The sequence below is a fragment of the Rhinopithecus bieti genome, unplaced genomic scaffold (assembly GCF_001698545.2).
Source record: "Rhinopithecus bieti isolate Rb0 unplaced genomic scaffold, ASM169854v2 scaffold_42084, whole genome shotgun sequence".
NCBI lineage: Eukaryota > Metazoa > Chordata > Mammalia > Primates > Cercopithecidae > Rhinopithecus > Rhinopithecus bieti.
Window position 1 is genome coordinate 3,281,584 of NW_016818934.1, and position 18,289 is coordinate 3,299,872.

The 18,289-nt window shown below is 36.2% G+C and overlaps 1 protein-coding gene across 11 annotated transcripts in view; it reads right to left on the bottom strand.

The window, feature by feature from the left end:
• PIAS2 (protein inhibitor of activated STAT 2) overlaps positions 1-18,289 on the bottom strand; it is a 160,535-nt gene that overhangs the window by 70,766 nt on the left and 71,480 nt on the right. For all 11 annotated transcript variants that reach the window (XR_001882503.1, XM_017857809.1, XM_017857805.1 and 8 more), the window contains 5 exons: positions 16,334-16,439; positions 15,661-15,734; positions 7,522-7,682; positions 5,071-5,204; positions 3,293-3,464 (listed from right to left, as the gene is read on the bottom strand). Coding sequence is in view for 10 of the 11 variants with exons in the window: in XM_017857809.1 (XP_017713298.1) it covers positions 3,293-3,464; positions 5,071-5,204; positions 7,522-7,682; positions 15,661-15,734; positions 16,334-16,439 (647 nt within the window). In the remaining variant the exon portion in view is untranslated. The remainder of the gene's footprint in view (positions 1-3,292; positions 3,465-5,070; positions 5,205-7,521; positions 7,683-15,660; positions 15,735-16,333; positions 16,440-18,289) is intronic.

Below are 18,289 nucleotides of genomic sequence, written 5' to 3' on the forward strand. Positions count from 1 at the left end.
AAAAAAAAAAAAAAAAAAAAAAAAAAAAAAAAAAAAAAAAAAAAGATAGCTGCTTACAGGCAGGCGTGGTGGCTTACGCACTTTGTAATTCTAGCACTTCGGGAGGCCAAGACAAGTGGATGGCTTGAGCTCAGGAGTTCGAGACCAGCCTGGGCAACATGGTGAAACCCCATGTTTACAAAAAAAATACAAAAAAATTAGCTGGGGGTGGTAGTTCCAGCTACTTGGAGGGCTGAGGCAGGAGGATCGCTTGAACCCAGGAGGTCAAGACTGCAATGAGCTGCGATCACATCACAGCATTCTAGCCTGGGTCACAAACTGAGACCCTGTCTTAAAAAAAATTAAAAAAAAAAAAAAAAAGAAAAAGAAATGAAAAAATAGCTGTTCACATAATTTTGGGGCCGTAAATTAGAGTAAGTTTTCCTGATTTCTAATTCTCTATTCTTTCTCATTTGCTTACTATCTTTGATGGCCAAAAAATCCTCTGACAAACTTACACAGCATAGGAAAACCATAAAAACTCTAGATACTGAACTACAAGAAAGGATATGAAAAGGACAACCAAGAACAAAGCCACAAAGGTCTAAGAGTAGGAGGGAATCACAGAGATGATATAACCATAGCATGAGCCTCCACTATGACACTGTGGCAGGTGGCAGCCACTGTAAAACAGAAAATATGATTTCGGGACAAAAGATTAAATTTCCTAGTATTCAGAAAGCTCCAACAGAAAGTCTGTCCATGTATCTTTAGTTCACTGGACCTAAATCTGGTAATAAAGCACAAACTTAATCCAGCTAGTCAATGTCTCCCTTTTAAGAACTACAAGGTGGCTGTCACATAATTTCTTCTCCTGGTTTAACAGCTTCAGTCCTTAAGACCCAGTCATCCATCTTGCTCCAGATTCCACTATTCACCTTCCTGTTCCCCTGCTCTGGCCATACTTATTTGTTAATACCATTCTTAATGATCAGCACTGACTGAAATTCTCTGAGGGTCGTATAGCCTAAAATGGAACAAAACTGGCATGGTATGGATCTTGAACACTATGCTTATTTTATTAATGCTAAGAACAAATTGGTTTTAGTGGTGAACCCTTCAAACCATTAATTGAAACCTGACATTTGAAGAGTTTCTATCAGAAATGGCAATTAATTTACTGAAGGCCTTTCCAACATCCATGAAGATGACTACATAGTTGTCCTTATGACAAGATACATCTTATCAATGTATTTCCTAATATTAAAGCACTCCTAGGATAAACTACTTTGTCACATGTCATTTTAATATATACTTAAGTGATTTCCTAAGACTGAATTCAGAATTTTCATTTATCTTTCTACGTGAGTCTGTTTCTTAAGAGTTCTTCCGTGTGAGTATTAATGTGTATGTATGTCTAGGTTGGGCATTAAGGGCTACATCAGCTTCATGGAATGAACTAGGTAGCTGCACTTTATACAGACTTCTAAAATAAACCTTCAAGTGTTGCTGGTTTAGTTACAAATTTCTACCTTATACTTACCAATGTTAGTTTTTGTTTTCTTTTCAGCCTAGATGAGAAACCTTAACATTTATCTCTATAGTAGCTGACCACAGATGTAAACGATCCTTATTCCTCTGCATACTGAGGTCATTTCAGATTTTGTCGCCCACTGTGTATGTGCCATCCCTCCTGTTTCATGGACTCATCAAACATAGATAAAAATGTGGTAAAGGATAGAGGGTAGACCCTTGTGGCATGCTACCAGAGACATGCTCCAAGATCACAACGACTCATGAGTCAGCATCACTATGCATGACCTCTCAACCTGGCACGAATTCAGCCAACCACAGTATTTGCAACTCATGTTTTTCCACTATATTCTAAAGGATATCATTACAGAGTAAAATCCAGAAACATCACATCTAAGCATTCATTCCCCTGATACTCCACCCCAGTAACCATTTCACAATTAAATCTTCATTTTTTGTGTATTATTTAAATTATAGAGGTACCAGCCAATTTGTCTCAAAGGTGCAATAAATGATTGGCACAACAGGAAAAAAATCCACTTGAAACACTTCCTCATTTTGTTCCACACACACAAAAACCCCACCTCATTCTAATTAAATAGGTAGAAGTAAATATATGCCTGGAAATATTAAGTATTTTAACAGTAAAGAAGACAGCTGAAAAGGTTTAATTCATAAAATTATAAAAATAAACAATGTTGCAAAAGGAGACATTTTATATAAAATGTCTAGAACAGGCATTAGAGAGAAAAAAAAATGACTGCCTAGATTTGGGGTGTAGATAGGAATAAACTACAAAAGAACATGAAGAAAGTTTTTTTGGGTGTTGAAAATATTCTACTACTGAATCATGGTGATGATTGCACAGCTCTATGTATTTTCTAAAATATCGCTGAATTGTGCAGTTACATACTTAAGATGGGTACATTTTATGCTATGTAAATTATACCTCAGTAAAGCTATTAGAAAACAAAGTGGACCGAGAGGCTAAAAAGATGACACTAGCACTCCCAAGTCTGAAAGAATGTGTTCGTGGACGGTCAGGAGAACTCTCCTGTTATCTCCTTGTATGGTCCAAAACCTCTCTGAAAAAGCAACTATTGCTAAATACCCAAATCTGATTTTAAATGCAGGTCAGTAATGGTTTCTGCCAGATAACTTATAGAGAATCCATGCTAAAATTCAGGTAGAATGCTATCTTACCCATCCATAGTTTGCCCTGGAGAGGGTGAGAAGGGAAAGGAATCAATTTTTATTGAGAAGTTACCACATGCCTGACACTGAGGCTTTCTTTCATCTCATTAAAATCTGAAAATAATCCTGTAATAGAGGCATTATTTAGCTCCATTTAACAGAACACAAAAAAGAGGCTCAATCAAATTAAGTATTTCATCTAAGATCACAGAACAAGTAAGCGATGGTGTGCCATAATTGGAATCCATACTTGTCAGATTCCCAGTTCCACACTCCATTACACCAGACTTTCTCATTTGGTCTGAGATGCCAAATTTCCTTACAAACAGGTTCAAGAAAATAACAAAAAGTCTCAGGTAGGAAATAAATACCTCACACGCTCACTTTCCAAAGATGTAAATATTTTCTCCATCAAAATGTGCTTCCTACAAACAATGTGCTTACTTGAAAATATTCCAACTCAACAAAGGCAAACTAAAATAGATTTCTACAGTTACGCCATTTCCCAAAGAGACATTTATAAATCTACCCCAAGAGCAATTAGTTGCGAGTGTAATGAACAATAGTGAACTATAAATTAACAAACCCTTTGGTTGGGCTGCTTTGTGTTTCTGACATAAAGATGCATTTCCTTTTGGCAGGAGGGTCTTCTTCTTCATCAGAAGAGCTTTCTATTGTAAGATCAATAACATCTACTTTCTTCTTGCTTGCCTCACTGGCTACAGTCACTGAACAAGGCTTACTGAGGACGCTTGAACCTGCATGTAAGGAAACAAAAGGAAAAAAAAATCAAAGGTATAACACAAATAAACTCTAGGGGTAGAGTCTAGTATATTCAGTATAGTATATCCTGACAACACATAGCCAGTGGAGCCACCTACTCCAACCCATGGACAGATACCAACTCCCTAACTCCAGACCTCTGTCTGTAAAATGGTTGTTCACCTAGGGAGACAGGTGAGCACTATTCCTTGACAGAAGGTCAGAAGTCTCAAAGTCTCATTCAGACAGAATGTTCTTAGTTATGCCTCCAATACCACTGAAGGATTTGTGCAGCTCCTAATGCTCATCCTGTTTCTGCAGGTCAGCAGTCATTTTACAGAAAGATACGGAGAGTTAGGGAACTGGTCTCAGGCCATGGGACAAAAATGAGTGAGTTCACCAGCTATGTATTCTCACAGACATGTGGCACAGTTAGCTCAGAAACAGGTATTTCCATTCTAGCAATCATGCTCATCATATCAAAGAAAGTACAAACTTTTCACCATAAGCCAGAACTGATAAAAACTTTCACCTTGATAAGTTGAAAAAACCCAAACCTCTCACTTAATTTACTCAGACATTTAAACTTTTCTTATGAATTATCTACTGATCACATAGGTCCATAGACTACCCACAAAGATAGTCTCACATACCACACATGTTAACTCACATTTTCATAGAAAAGTATGTTATTATCTGTAATGTATTTAGTTAAAAATGAAAGATAGTTGATAATGGAAAAGCAATACAAATTTATCAACTAAATCATTCCCCATTTTTCTCAAAGACGACAGAAATCTTGGTCACTGCACTCAGGTTCAGTATCAATCACAGAGGAATAATTAATAATGGCATAAATTCTTTTCTTCCCCTTTCTTCTTACTCCATTCATTACACTGTTTGTTAGAACTTCAAATGTAATCAGAACAAAACTGAAATGCAGTGAATAGACTGTTAGATAAAAAGAAACTCTAAGTTCACGTGTGGGTTTCAATGAGATTGTTAGGTAAAAAGAAACTCTAAGTTCACTTGTGGGTTTCAATTACTCAAAATGCCCTCAGTTTCCCTACTTAGTGTGGATAGATGCAGGCAGCTGATGGATAAGTACACATTCTAGGTAATCAAGGCAATGTTAATATTCCTCCCCACAAAGAAATGGAAGGAAACAATTTGTTTACTTTCTGAGCAATTAACCTGTGACCATCCCCAAACCACCAAGGCCATTAATCAATGATGTAGCCCTCTAACCTCACCTCCACTTAGGGTTCCACCTACAGATACTCTAAAAACAATTCTGAAAAACTGTCCACATAAATTCATTTGTGACTTCGTTTTATAACAAACATCATATTTTAAAATGATTTTAGATGAATGTTTCCTTTATTCTACATAGGAAAAATATACTATGAAACAGTTGATAAGACAATATAAACTTCAGCACATTTCTTCAGGAAAGAATAAAAATCATTTGGGGGAAATTATATATAATCAAAAGATTGAGTCAACAAGCTGAATTCCAAACGTATAGTTCTAGGGGCCAAGATTAATGATAATGTTACATGAGTCTCACTGCTTTGCTCTCTGCTGCTGTTCTACACATACTTTCTATTTTTGTACACGGTTGGCTGGATACTTTCATAGCTTCTTTCTTCGGTCTCATTGGACACCAAGAACCATCTTCCTGGAATTTGATCTCATCCACATCAGAACAGTCATTGAGAATTTCCATAAAAAGCCTAAAAACAATTAAGAAGTACACACATGTAATCAACAGCTTTGCCTAAAGAGGAAATAAGAAAGTAACACACATTACCTTGAAAAGGTAAGTAATGCTAGCTGACCCCCTTTTCTTTTGGTAATGCAATACTTTTATACTTTACAACAATTATTACACCCCCTTTGTCCTGTTTTAAATCTGTAACAGGTGACATAATAGTTAAGCAACTTACTGAGCATCACCTGTGTAACTCAGTGAGTATCAATGGCTAGAGATTAGTAGATACCTGCAGCCTCCTAGCTGAGGCTGGCAGTAAGAACAGCCTCTAACACAGCACGCAAAACAAACACAAGCAGACAAAGGTTACTATATAGTAAAATAATTTATAAACTTTAACTTTGAGAAAAAAGGATAATGGGGTAGGGGAAGGATGACACGTGTGAGCCACCACACCCAAGAGTAGACATTTTTAAAGTAAGATTTAATATGTAAGGCTGATAAGAGAGCTGAGAAGTGGACGATGTTACGCCTGTTGGCATGAGAGTGAGATGATTTACTAGGAGAGAAAAATAGCTTACTCCTCCTGGGAGGCATCTTGATAATAAATAGTAAAAGTCTTAAAGTTATACATTCCCTTTGAATATTTCTAAGAACTTGAAGAAAACTCCACAGACATATATACAAAATGCCATCTTCAAAAATGTTAACATCACAGGGCAATTTTAAATTGAAAAAGTAGAAACAAATACGGAATATCGAGAATTTAGTAAACACATCACAAAATATTAATGTGCAAAGGGGCATGACATATGTAACTCTCAAATGGTTCAAAAGAATTCTAAAAATAGTAATAATCATCTCTCTCTACATTCGCAAATGCATACACCAAAAATGTGTATATGCACACATATTAAGGGAGAAAGTGATACAACAACTGCAGTAGAATGTTAACAACTGAAGCTTCTGGGTCAAGGTTACATGGGAGGTTCTTTGTGCTACTGTTTCAACACCTCTGTAGGGTTGAAATTTTTTCAAAATAAGCTAAAAATAAAAACTCAGCAAACGAAAACATTCAGAAAGGAATGTTAAAGTCCCATTCACTCTTCATTCCCCATTCCTCTCCACAGATAATACTCTTGTAAAACTTTTGTTGTTTATTTTAGAGATGCAACTCACTATGTTGCCCAGGCTCACCTTGAACTCCTGGGCTCAAGTGATCCTCCCACCTCACTTTCCTGTGTAGCTGGAACTACAGGCATGTACCACTGCGCCTGGCTTAAAACGTTTTCAAGTTGCACAAGTATCTTTAAAAATCTAGGATACTTTTCACTATATATTGAGTAAAAATCATATGTATATATTAATATAAATCATTACATAAAGTATCATTTCAGTCTTTTTTAATATGTCAATAACAAAGTCATCACCATAGGATGGTCCTGCTAATTTTATTTTCATCTTTTCATTAACTGTATTTTCTAAATCTTACATGGTATATGGATGACATGTGCAATTTTTAAGAAAGTATTATTTGAAAAAAGGTACTAAAAATTAGTTCATGCCATTTTCCAAATTCTGACATGCAATATGATATGAGAGATGATGCTTAGAGTTTGGACTCCAGTCAGAAATACCTGGGCATGAATTCCAGTTTTGAACTTAAGAGCTATATAACGTGTCTGTATTTACCCTATCACTTCCTCTGGTTTTTTGCATAGACCCTAATTGCTACTTCAAGAAATTCTAGGTAAGCAAAATGACATCACAAAGCAAACTTTTCCCTATTTCCTGCAGGTTTTATAAAATATAATCTTGGAAAGCAAAAACATTGCCCTCAACACAAATCATATTCTAGAGATAAAAATGCCACTAACCAGCCGGGTGCGGTGGCTCAGGCCTGCAATCCCAGCACTTTAGGAGGCTGAGGCAGGCGGATCATGAGGTCAGGAGATCGAGACTATGGTGAAACCCCATCTCTACTAAAAATACAAAACTTAGCCTGGTGTGGCGGGCGCCTGTAGTCCCAGCTACTTGGGAGGCTGAGGCAGTAGAATGGCATGAACCCGGCAGGCGGAGCTTGCAGTGAGCCGAGATCAAGCCATGGCACTCCAGCCTGGGCGACAGAGACTCTGTCTCAAAAAAAAAAAAAGCCACTAACCACAGTTTAAAAAATAAGATTGAGTGTAATTATGTACAAGACAGAAAACACACAAATATCTGGATTTATACTAGAGTAGAATTTATTTAGAATTTAGTTCAGTAAGTTGTACTGAACAAAGGCACTGCCAACAGCTGTTGTATTAGTCCATATCAGCTGTTAAAAGGGATATGCTTACCCATCTAATATTAGACTTTCATAGGCAGCTTTTTTGTCACACACAGGACAAATCCAGGTGGGCTTCTTCTCATTCATTTGTAGATAAAGGGCAGCATCAAAACACTGCAGATGTGTACAAGTCACTGCACGGCATGGGATTGTCAGTCTCATTTTTCCTAACTACGGGACAGGAAACACAAGGAAAACTAGTTCAGAAAGGAGAACGAGCTCAGAGGGAAAGTGGTCAGTTGTAAAAGTCTGAAGATGTCATACAAGATGATGATAAAAATGAAAAAGAAATCCAAACCAGAATGTATTCCCAGGGAGATTAGAATATATTTTATTCATTGATTGCCCTATGATTTTGGAAAACTATTTCACTTTTTCAAAACAGGTAACATGTAAATCCAGATTCATATACACTGAAAATATGACTCCTCCTTACCTGGTCCCCAGTTTCCCTATTTAGAGAACCACTGTTATCCATCTTTTGCATGTCCTTCCATAGATGTTCTAAGCATAAACCAAGTGTGTATTTAAAGTATGTTCCCAGGAATTACAGTATACAATACACACTGTTTTCCAACTCACTTCTGTCATATAACTTGGTGACTACTGCAGCACACAAATTGGTATATAAAAAACTACCATTATATGAAGGTATCATAATTTATTTAACCAGTACACTAATGACTGACATTTAAATTGTTTCCAATCTTTTATCACTACAATGCTGTAATGAGTATTTCTAAGATTCCTATATTTATAATATTTATAATTTCTAGAAGTGAAACTTTTGGGTGGAAAGAAAAGGACATTTGTAATTTTTCTCACATTAACACATTATCTTCCACAAAAAGTACCTACTGGGTTATGTATACAAGTGTATTAACGTGCTTTGTTCCACTCAACCTTTCCAATATAGTGTTATTAAATTATTCGATCTCTGCCAATCTGGAAGGTGACAAATATCCCATTATAGTTGTGAACTACATTTCTCTTATTATAAGTGGTAGTTGAGCCTCTTCTTTTACTTCTAAGAGTCACTTGTGTTTCTAAGAACTTTCTACCTATAACCTTTTCTCATTTCCCATTTAGTTATTAATCTTTTACCTATTTGTAGGCACTCTTTAGATAAGAAACCAGCCATGTGTGTAATATGAACTGCAAATATATTTTTCATTTATGAAAATTTATTTTTATATAATCAACAGTGTTAATTTTTTAATATACTTTTGATTAACTCTACTGCTGTTAAATTCATATTGCAAATAGTAGTGGTCCACTGGCACCAAGACGTACACAACACCCAGATTTGGTCAGATCAGGTTTTCCTACATAATCCTTCAAACCTCCCCATATATTTCCCTTACAGAAAATATCACTATTTATAACCAGTCCTGCTATTTTGATTGAAAATTTATTTCTCCCACTAGATCTTAAGCTCCAAAAAGATGGTCTAGATCTCTGCTCACCACTGAATCCCACTGTCCTAGCACAATACTAGCTCATAGTATGTGCTCAGTATTTGTTGACCAGATAGGAGAATGAATGGAGATGGACCAGAAATGGGGAAAAGAACAAACAGGAAATGAAGAAGATGGACCTTCTTTTATGCTATAAAGTTTAAAAGAATTCATGGCAAAATTAAAACATTCTTAGCTCTGCCTGAGAGGCAGGCTTTTTAGGATGTTCTTTATCTTTTGGTTCATCTGTAATTTCTAATTCCTCTAAAATGAACACCTGGTAATGTGGTAATTTAAAAAGAAAACAATTTAGCTCAATCATCAACACAGAAGTAACGTTTATCTAGTTCCACCTACGTGCAAGGTACAGTGTTGACTACTTCACATTAATCTCAAAAACACTTTTACAATTACGTAACAATTATACTAAAAGGATGGTATCATTATCATCCCCATTTTATAAATAAGGAAACTAAGGCACAAAGAAGCTAAGTAATCTAACACTACAAAGTTAGAAAATGGCAGAGCAGGTCTGACCTGGGAAGCTCCAGCCCTGCAGAGTCCACACTCTCATCACTGCTATACTGTCTCTACCTAAGTGTCTAACCAGAGTTCTAAAAGGGATCCTCAAAATTTCTGTGATTCGATCAAGGTATTTGGCACAATATAACTCATCACTTAGAACAGAAAAAGGTCGGAATAAAACCTGAGGCAGTTTCTCTTCTTATGATACATATTTCTATATTTTTCCTGCCTTTAAAACAAATTATTTCTTAGACTCTTACAGTATGCCCAAGGCTTTTAAATAAATCTCATAAAATCTTCGTAACTCTATGACTCCAGAAAAGCTGGTATTTATATTTCTATTTCTGAAATGAAGATGCTGAAGCTACAAAAGGTTAAAACCACACACTCACTGAGACACAGCTGATGGAGCTATATCACAAATGATCCTCACATCCCAGAGACATCCCAGTTTTATAACATTACAAATGGTGTTAGTTTTTTAATTTAATTACCCTCCTTTTCCTCTTTTGCTAAGTTTTGTTCTATTAAAATGAATGTTGACTAAATACCTATTCAGCACCCAATGAGATAACAGGTTTTTAAAATCCTTTCAATGATAAGATGAGTAACTTTAACAGATTTTCCCATTATCCTTTTTTTAAATCACATGTTATTCTTTTTAAATAGTACCAACATAAACATTGGCTAGTTATTTAGAAAGTTTTCACCAATGTAAGTGAGTTGGCTTTTTTACACAATCACTGTGTGGAAACAACTCAATCACTAAACTCGTTATTAAATTACACTATACCTATTCAACAAAATGACCACAATGATTAAATAAGACCAATCTACACATACTAATATACTTAAGATACACTGTTAATTAAAAAACAGCAAGCCATACGACAGTATATATTTTCCAATAAACATACATATAATTATATAGAGAATTAAATCTAGAAAAATCTATCATGCTACTAGTAATGTTACTTCTGAATAGACCTTGCAAATTTAAAATTATCATTTTTACTTTTCGGCTGTATTTGAATAATTTAAAAGTAGGTATTATTTGTCAATTTTTATAATTTTTTCTTTAAAATAACGTTCTAACTCAGCCTACCACGGTTTTAACAGTTATCTGTTCTCATTTGGTTTCAAAACCCCTTTAGACTCTTAAAAATTAAGACCTTGTCAAGCCTGTAATCCCAGCACTTTGGGAGGCCGAGACGGGCGGATCACAAGGTCAGGAGATCGAGACCATCCTGGCTAACCTGGTGAAACCCCGTCTCTACTAAAAAATACAAAAAACTAGCCGGGCAAGGTAGCGGGCGCCTGTAGTCCCAGCTACTTGGGAGGCTGAGGCAGGAGAATGGCGTAAACCTGAAAGGCGGAGCTTGCAGTGAGCTGAGATCCGGCCACTGCACTCCAGTTTGGGCGACAGAGCAAGACTCCATCTCAAAAAAAAAAAAAAAAAAAAAAAAAAAAATAAGACCTTGGCCAGGCACAGTGGCTCACCCCTGTAATCCTAGCACTGTGGTAGGCCGAGGCGGGTGGATCACCTGAGGTCAGGAGCTCGATACCAGCCCAGTCAACATGGTGAAACCCAATCTCTACTAAAAATACAAAAATTAGCTGGACGTGGTGGTGGGCCCCTGTAATCCCAGCTACTCAGGAGACTGAGGCAGGAGAATTGCTTGAACCTGGGAGGCAGAGGTTGCAGTAAGCTGAGATCACGCCACTGCACTCCAGCCTGAGCGACAAGAGCGAAACTCTGTCTCAAAAAAAACCAAAAACGGCCGGGCGCAGGGGTTCACGCCTGTAATTCCAGCATTTTGGGAAGCCGAAGAGGGTGGATCACGAGGTCAAAAGTTCGAGACCAGCCTGGCCAACATGGTGAAACCCCGTCTCTACTAACAATACAAAACTTAGCCGAGCATGGTGGCAGGCGCCTGTAATCCCAGCTTGGGAGGCTGAGGGAGAACTGCTTAAACCCGGGAGGTGGAAGTTGCAGTGAGCTGAGATGGTGCCACTGCACTTCAGCCTGGGAGACAGAGCAAGACTCCGTCTCAAAAAAAAAAAAAAAGAACAAAAGAGAAAGAAAAAAAAATTAAGACCTCAAAGACATTTTATGTATGTGGGCTATAGTTATCAATATCTGTATATTAGAAATTAAAACATATTTTTAAAAGACAAGAGTACACAAGTATACATTCCATTAGCCATCAGAGCAATGACATCATCATCATCTATAGGTAACTCACATTAAACATCACTTTATGCTCATAAGAGAGAAAGAACACAAAAAGCCAAAATTATGTGTCAATATTATTATAAAAAGTTTTAACTTTGTAGTCCTCTTCAAAGAGTGTCAGGGACCTTCAGGTATCCATGGGCCACATTTTGCAAACCGCTGTTTAGGGATTGTTTTTGTCGTTTTCTTCTGTGCCGTTTCCATCTCTCCTGTCACAGCTTTAAAATTTCCACAGCATACAGAAATGAGAATATCCAGGACTATAAAAGTTGCTGAACCTAAATTTAATCCTACTCTAGTTGTCTTGTAAGAACTAATGAGCATTTCCTAAGAAGGCATTTGTTACTGGCTAGCAAAATTTTGTCAATTTCCTAGTGACTATGGAATGTTATTAAAAGGGACCTTAATGTGCCATCAAAATAAATTCTAATTCTAATTTAATCAGATGAAGGTGCTTTTTTGAAATTTATTATTTTTATGAATGACGTGGCATCTAAGTAATGCAACACTTTTTTCCTATAAAATGTTAAGCTGGCATTATCCAAATTCTATTCACTGTAGACTAATTACTACCAATCTAAAGTAAAAGAGTCTTTAAGTTGAAAAGGCCCAAACTGGTGGTTTCCAACTATTTTCAGCAGGACTTTTTTGTTTAAAACATATTAGAATCTCAAGAGATAAAATCAAACCTAGCTTGCTTTTCTCTCCCCAGCTACTTAGCCCACCTCCGCAGGACAGAGAGAAAATCACTAGCTGAAATCACCAAAGTGAAACTCCTATGTAAAATTCAGATATTGTGTTCAGAAATATAATTATGCACACTCAATTAGATCCTCTTCAATAACTACTGTGACATTACCTTCCTTTAGTCCCAAAGACAGAGGTTTTAGAATTTGCTCCCACTATTCAGACTCACTTCTACTGCAAATCACCTTACGAAAATACTGTGAAATGTAATAAACATTTATTCTATAACCCTACATTATTATTTTCTCTTGTTTTTGCCAAATAACCCAGGGTTCACTTCTTATCCAAGTGCCTGGGGTTTATTTTTTTCCTTCTCCATTTCCCATTACTGCACCAGATCCCATGTTATCTCCATTGTTAGCCGGCTGGACTCCATTCTGCTTTCTCCAACTGATAATAGGACTGACTCTTTCTCAAACACTGCTTTCATCATCTAACTTCTGTCATCCATCCACCAAATCTAATCAACACACCTGTGTCTGGTATTCTAATTAATATATACCACATATTACAGTTTAGCTACCCAACTTTATGTTAACACTACTACTATAGCCCAAAGAGTACCATTCATTCTTTTCGTAGAAAGTGCTCTGAAAAGATCGACGAACCCCAAGGAAAAGCTCAAAAGACAGTCTCACAAATAGACCTGTTGTCACTTCTGAGCAGAGAGAAAAAAACACTTAAAACAAGATTTCAAAAACCTATTTGATCTGTTACTTCATTTCTTCAAGTAACTGAAAAGTTAATTTTCTTAAAATTGGTAATGTTTGAAAGGAACTGCTCCCTATTCTTACACAGAAGGAATCCTAACCTCTCTGATACGCTGCTTTCACTATTATTGAAAGTTTGGCTCATGAGATGGCTTATGCCTGTAATCCCAGCACTTTGGGAGGTCATGGTGGGCAGATCACTTGAGGTCAGGAGTTTGAGACCAGCCTGGGCAACATGGTGAAAGATCTCTACAAAAGACACCAAAACTAGCCAGGTGTGGTGGTATGTGGCGGTAGTCCCTGGTACTCAGGAGGATGAGATGGGAAGATCACTGGAACCCAGGAGGTCGAAGTTGCAGTGAGCCGTGATCATGCCACTACGTTCCAGCACGGTGACAGAGACCCTGTCTCAAAAAAACTTAAAAAGCCTGAGAATCCGTTAGTATGTTTGGCCATTGCACTTGGTTTTGGTTGCTCTCATGTAGAATGGCAGTCTGTATGAAGAAAAATATTTAAAAGATTCTAAGAAAATGGCACTGCATAACTGTAAAACTCCTTAGGTAAGTTGTGTAGAAGACTTTCTTCCTGATACAATAGTTTGACATCTAAAACATAATGGTGACATGAGTTTCCTCCCCTTATGGTGACTATATGTGGAATACAGCTGGCAATTAATGTTTGCTGAATATACTAGGGTTACATAATAAAAAATGGTCAATATCCAACCATTTTTTTAACCAACAAAAAGGTAATTTCACTTCTTTCAATCTACTATTAATTTTAACATGAGAGCGAAGAAAAAGAGAATAACCTGAAGACACTGAAAAGACCTCAAGCCTGAAGGTTTGCATAGAACTTGCGCTCAGAGGAAGTCGTGGGTCCTTCCGCATGCCTCCTAGAGCCTCTGCCACCACCTTCAGGGCTTTCAGGTCCTACCCTACTGGAACTGCACACCTCTTCCCTGCATTTGATAAGAGCACATTCTGAGTATCCAAGCAATCCTGATATCAAAAAATTCTATTTCAATGAAGGCCAGCTCATATTTTTAAGTTAATGAAGATTAAAAGAGTGATGCCTCAAAAAAAGATTTGCAAATACCACTTTCCAGAATAAAAGAGACGTACTTGTAATCAGGACATGTATATTTTAGCCCAATCTGGCAGCATGGTATATTGGAAAAAGAATAGGAATGTCAGAGCACTAGAATCTTTATCCTTGTTCTACCACTAACTGTAATCTGGGTTAGCCAACCTCGTTCAGTCTGTTTCTTCATCTACAAAATGAAGACAACTCCTCCACACAGGTTTGGTAAGATAGTTAAATAAAGAACATACAGTAGAAACTCAACAAATTATTCTCTTTTCTTTCTGACACAATTTCTCCCCATTTAAAAAACTGTACATTTCTCAAAATGGTGGGTAGTAATCAAACACCCACAAAACTACATTATAAATTCCTGATTTCATGACTTTTCTCACCAAGTTCTTCTTAACTGGAAAGGGTTCCCCTCCAATTCATTCAATGTTCCTGATCCTCCCATCTCCTCTTGGTAGTATAACAGCTTAACTGTAAGTGAATCTGCTCCATTTTTATGGGAGTTGGTTTTATTTTTCAAACTGAATTATTAACATTCTAAGCAAGCCTCAATATTTTCTCCCACATTTAGCTCAGTGGCAAGTAAACAGAAGGATGTGAGAGTTGCTAACTGATTTCTCCCTCATACTTTCTATGTAAGGAGATATAAAAGAAAAATTATTGTGCAATTTTTTTTTTTTTTTTTGAGACAGAGTCTCGCTCTGTCGCCCAGCCTGGAATGCAGTGGCCGGATCTCAGCTCACTGCAAGCTCCGCCTCCCAGGTTTACGCCATTCTCCTGCCTCAGCCTCCCGAGTAGCTGGGACTACAAGCGCTTGCCACCTCGCCCGGCTAGTTTTTTGTATTTTATAGTAGAGACGGGGTTTCACCGGGTTACCCAGGATGGTCTTGATCTCCTGACCTCGTGATCTGCCCGTCTCGGCCTCCCAAAGTGCTGGGATTACAGGCTTGAGTCATCGCACCCGGCCTATTGTGCAATTTAAAAGACCATTACAAGGACATCCTACACATCCTAACTCACTAAACCAAGAGCATCAATTAGCATTTATCAGGCCCTAGTCACTTTATTTTTCAGTATCATTTATATTCTTATAAAAAGAGTCAGCTCTTAAAATATTTTATTAATAGCTGTGTATTATCTACAACATTAATTATAACAGATTATTCTAAGCCTAAAGCTATCTTCCCTCTTCTTTGTATTCTTTGCATGCCCAAATAATACAAAGAATTGTGACTTAATCATGAAGATTCCTTAATGGGAAAAGACAAAAGTTCAGAATTCTATCATAATATATCATTTATTCCCACACTTACTTTTATAGGAAAGATAATCATTTATAAAAAGTCAAATTCCCCAGAATGTTTTGTTGCTTTACTTACAGGGCACATCAAGGATACCCGAAGGCTAGTTGTAGCAATTTCACTATCAGGATCTGCAGTAAGTTTTTCTTTAACTTTAAAGAGAAGAGAAAAAAAAAAAAATTAAAAAAAATTAAGGGTGACAAAGAAATGGAATTATAGAAACATACAGCATCTTAAAACAAAATGTTAAATATTAATGTATTGAAAACCCAATCACACTCCCAATATAAGTTAAATAAGTATGAACATGCAAATTCTTTGTTTAAATTCTTAAAATTTCTTTTTAAAAGTAAAACTGCTGGTAAGTAAGACTTTCAAAATAGAAAGCTGTGTAAGACTTAAGAACAAAACAACAATTAGGAGAGGAAGCTGGAATGCAGCAGTACCCCGAGCCCCAGCTTTTCCAACACACATTCGTCACAGTTTTTATTATGCACTATTGTTTGTTTCCAACAGTTACTAAATTTGTAAACAGAAAATATAAAAATATTCTTATACTTCCTTTGATAATTAAAAACTACTATGTGGTAATGTCTACAATTTTACTCACCAGTAATGTATATAAATTAGTATATACACAAGCTAACAAATATATAATATATTGATGTGAGCAATATTTAAAGCATTAAAGCATCTCATATGCTCAATCTTTTTTTTTTTTAAAATGCTTGGTCTTACAAACGTTACTTACTTAGTGCTCTGGAATGATCAGGGTTTCTAATACCTTTCATTTTTAATCTCTGTAATAACATGGCTGATGTAAGCTGCCGTACAAGATATACAGACATGGAGTAATTCTACAAACAAACAAAAAAAACCCTGCATTAAAGATGAGAGATAATATTCTCTTTGTTTACATGAAATACTTATTTAAGAAACTCTGGTTTCTAAAAATAATATTCAAAATAACTTTCATGGAATGGTCAATGACTGCAAAGGGGACAAAATTCACCAGGCTATTTCAGCGAAAATAAAAGCTCAATCATTTAAAAATATTTCTTGATCATTTATCACTTTAAAACATTCGCTGCTATGGGAACATAGGTTGGGTCAATGGTTTCCAAACTATGGTTCTTACTTAGCAAACCTGGTACCTTAGGGGACACCCTGAAAATGTACCCTCCTATGACTAACCAGAATCTTGCTAACCAAAATCATTCTGCTTTTATTGACTTTATGTAATGGGGCTCTCATATTTTCACTTAAAAGAGGAGTTCCACTGTAGAAACAAATTTCAAATGCCAGTGGTCTGAATTAACACTGCAAACCCAGAGTTCCAAAGTTCTAATTCTGGCAGAAGAGATCACCTGCTACATGGCCTTTGAGTAAATCACTCAAATGAACCAGTTAGCAGCTTTCTTCTGAGAAAAGCTTTGATAAATTAACTCCTGTACCCCAAATGGGTATTTTACTGACAAGCAGCAGCTACTATAGTATGTAAGACACATGAAGATATGATAAAAATTAAAAAGTCAATGCCAGAAAACAACAGTGTCCAATCCCATACCTGTTAGATCTGGCACAAAGGAACCTTCATTAGCTATTTATAGGGCTATGAAGAGATAACATATAATTTCACATAAATGCTAAAAAAACCCCTATCTTCCCATTTTATTAAATATATTCATTCAATTGATTCTACAATAAACATAATACTCTCAATAGTTGCCAAACCAAGTATTTTAAGTATCTTTTAATGTTCTTTTAAATATCTAAATATCCAACTTATGGTGTAAATTTTAGGTCAATTAATCATTTTAATTATAAGGAAAGAGTATTATCCCCATTACATGGCAAAAGTTTTCAATGTCTACAATCATTTGTTCCAATGTCTGTAAAGTTACTCCCAGCTCTGCAATTACCTTGGTGGTAAAACAAAAAATTCTTGCTATAAATAATGCCTCAATTTCTCCATCCATAAAACAGGACTATTATTCTGTTGAGGAACATGTAATAGGAACACTGAAATTGATGCTTCATGTAATATTAACACTGAAGCTGATGGTGAGAAATTAACTGAAGTCTCCTTTCCATTCATTATTTCAGTTATATAAACAAGTAATTCTAAAATGTAAATTCCTTGTTGTATTAACTGGTATCTCATAATTGACATAATTCATTATAACACCAAAAATCAGCCGAAAGTCAAGTTCATCAACTTGAAGGTGTAGAGAAAATATTATAATTCCAAATAAATCTTTTTATACAAATGTTCACAGATTATCTGAAATATCAGTTGTTTATATAAAGGCTAGAACAGATTATTTCTAATCACAACATGTGTACATTTAACCATTTCTCCCCCAAACTGATAAAACTTTCTTTGTTCCTCTTCATAAATATCTATCATCCAAAGCTTCTAGTTTATTAAAATACTCAACACAACATTACATACAATTGTGGTTAAACCATTACCTTAAGAAATATAAATATGTATATTTTCTTTCCAGGAAAATAAAGAGACAATATTCAAGAAAACTCAGAATTAAAGTTTTTAACTTTAAGAATCTCCATACTGGCCGGGCGCGGTGGCTCAAGCCTGTAATCCCAGCACTTTGGGAGGCCGAGACGGGTGGATCACGAGGTCAGGAGATCGAGACCATCCTGGCTAACATGATGAAACCCCGTCTCTACTAAAAATGCAAAA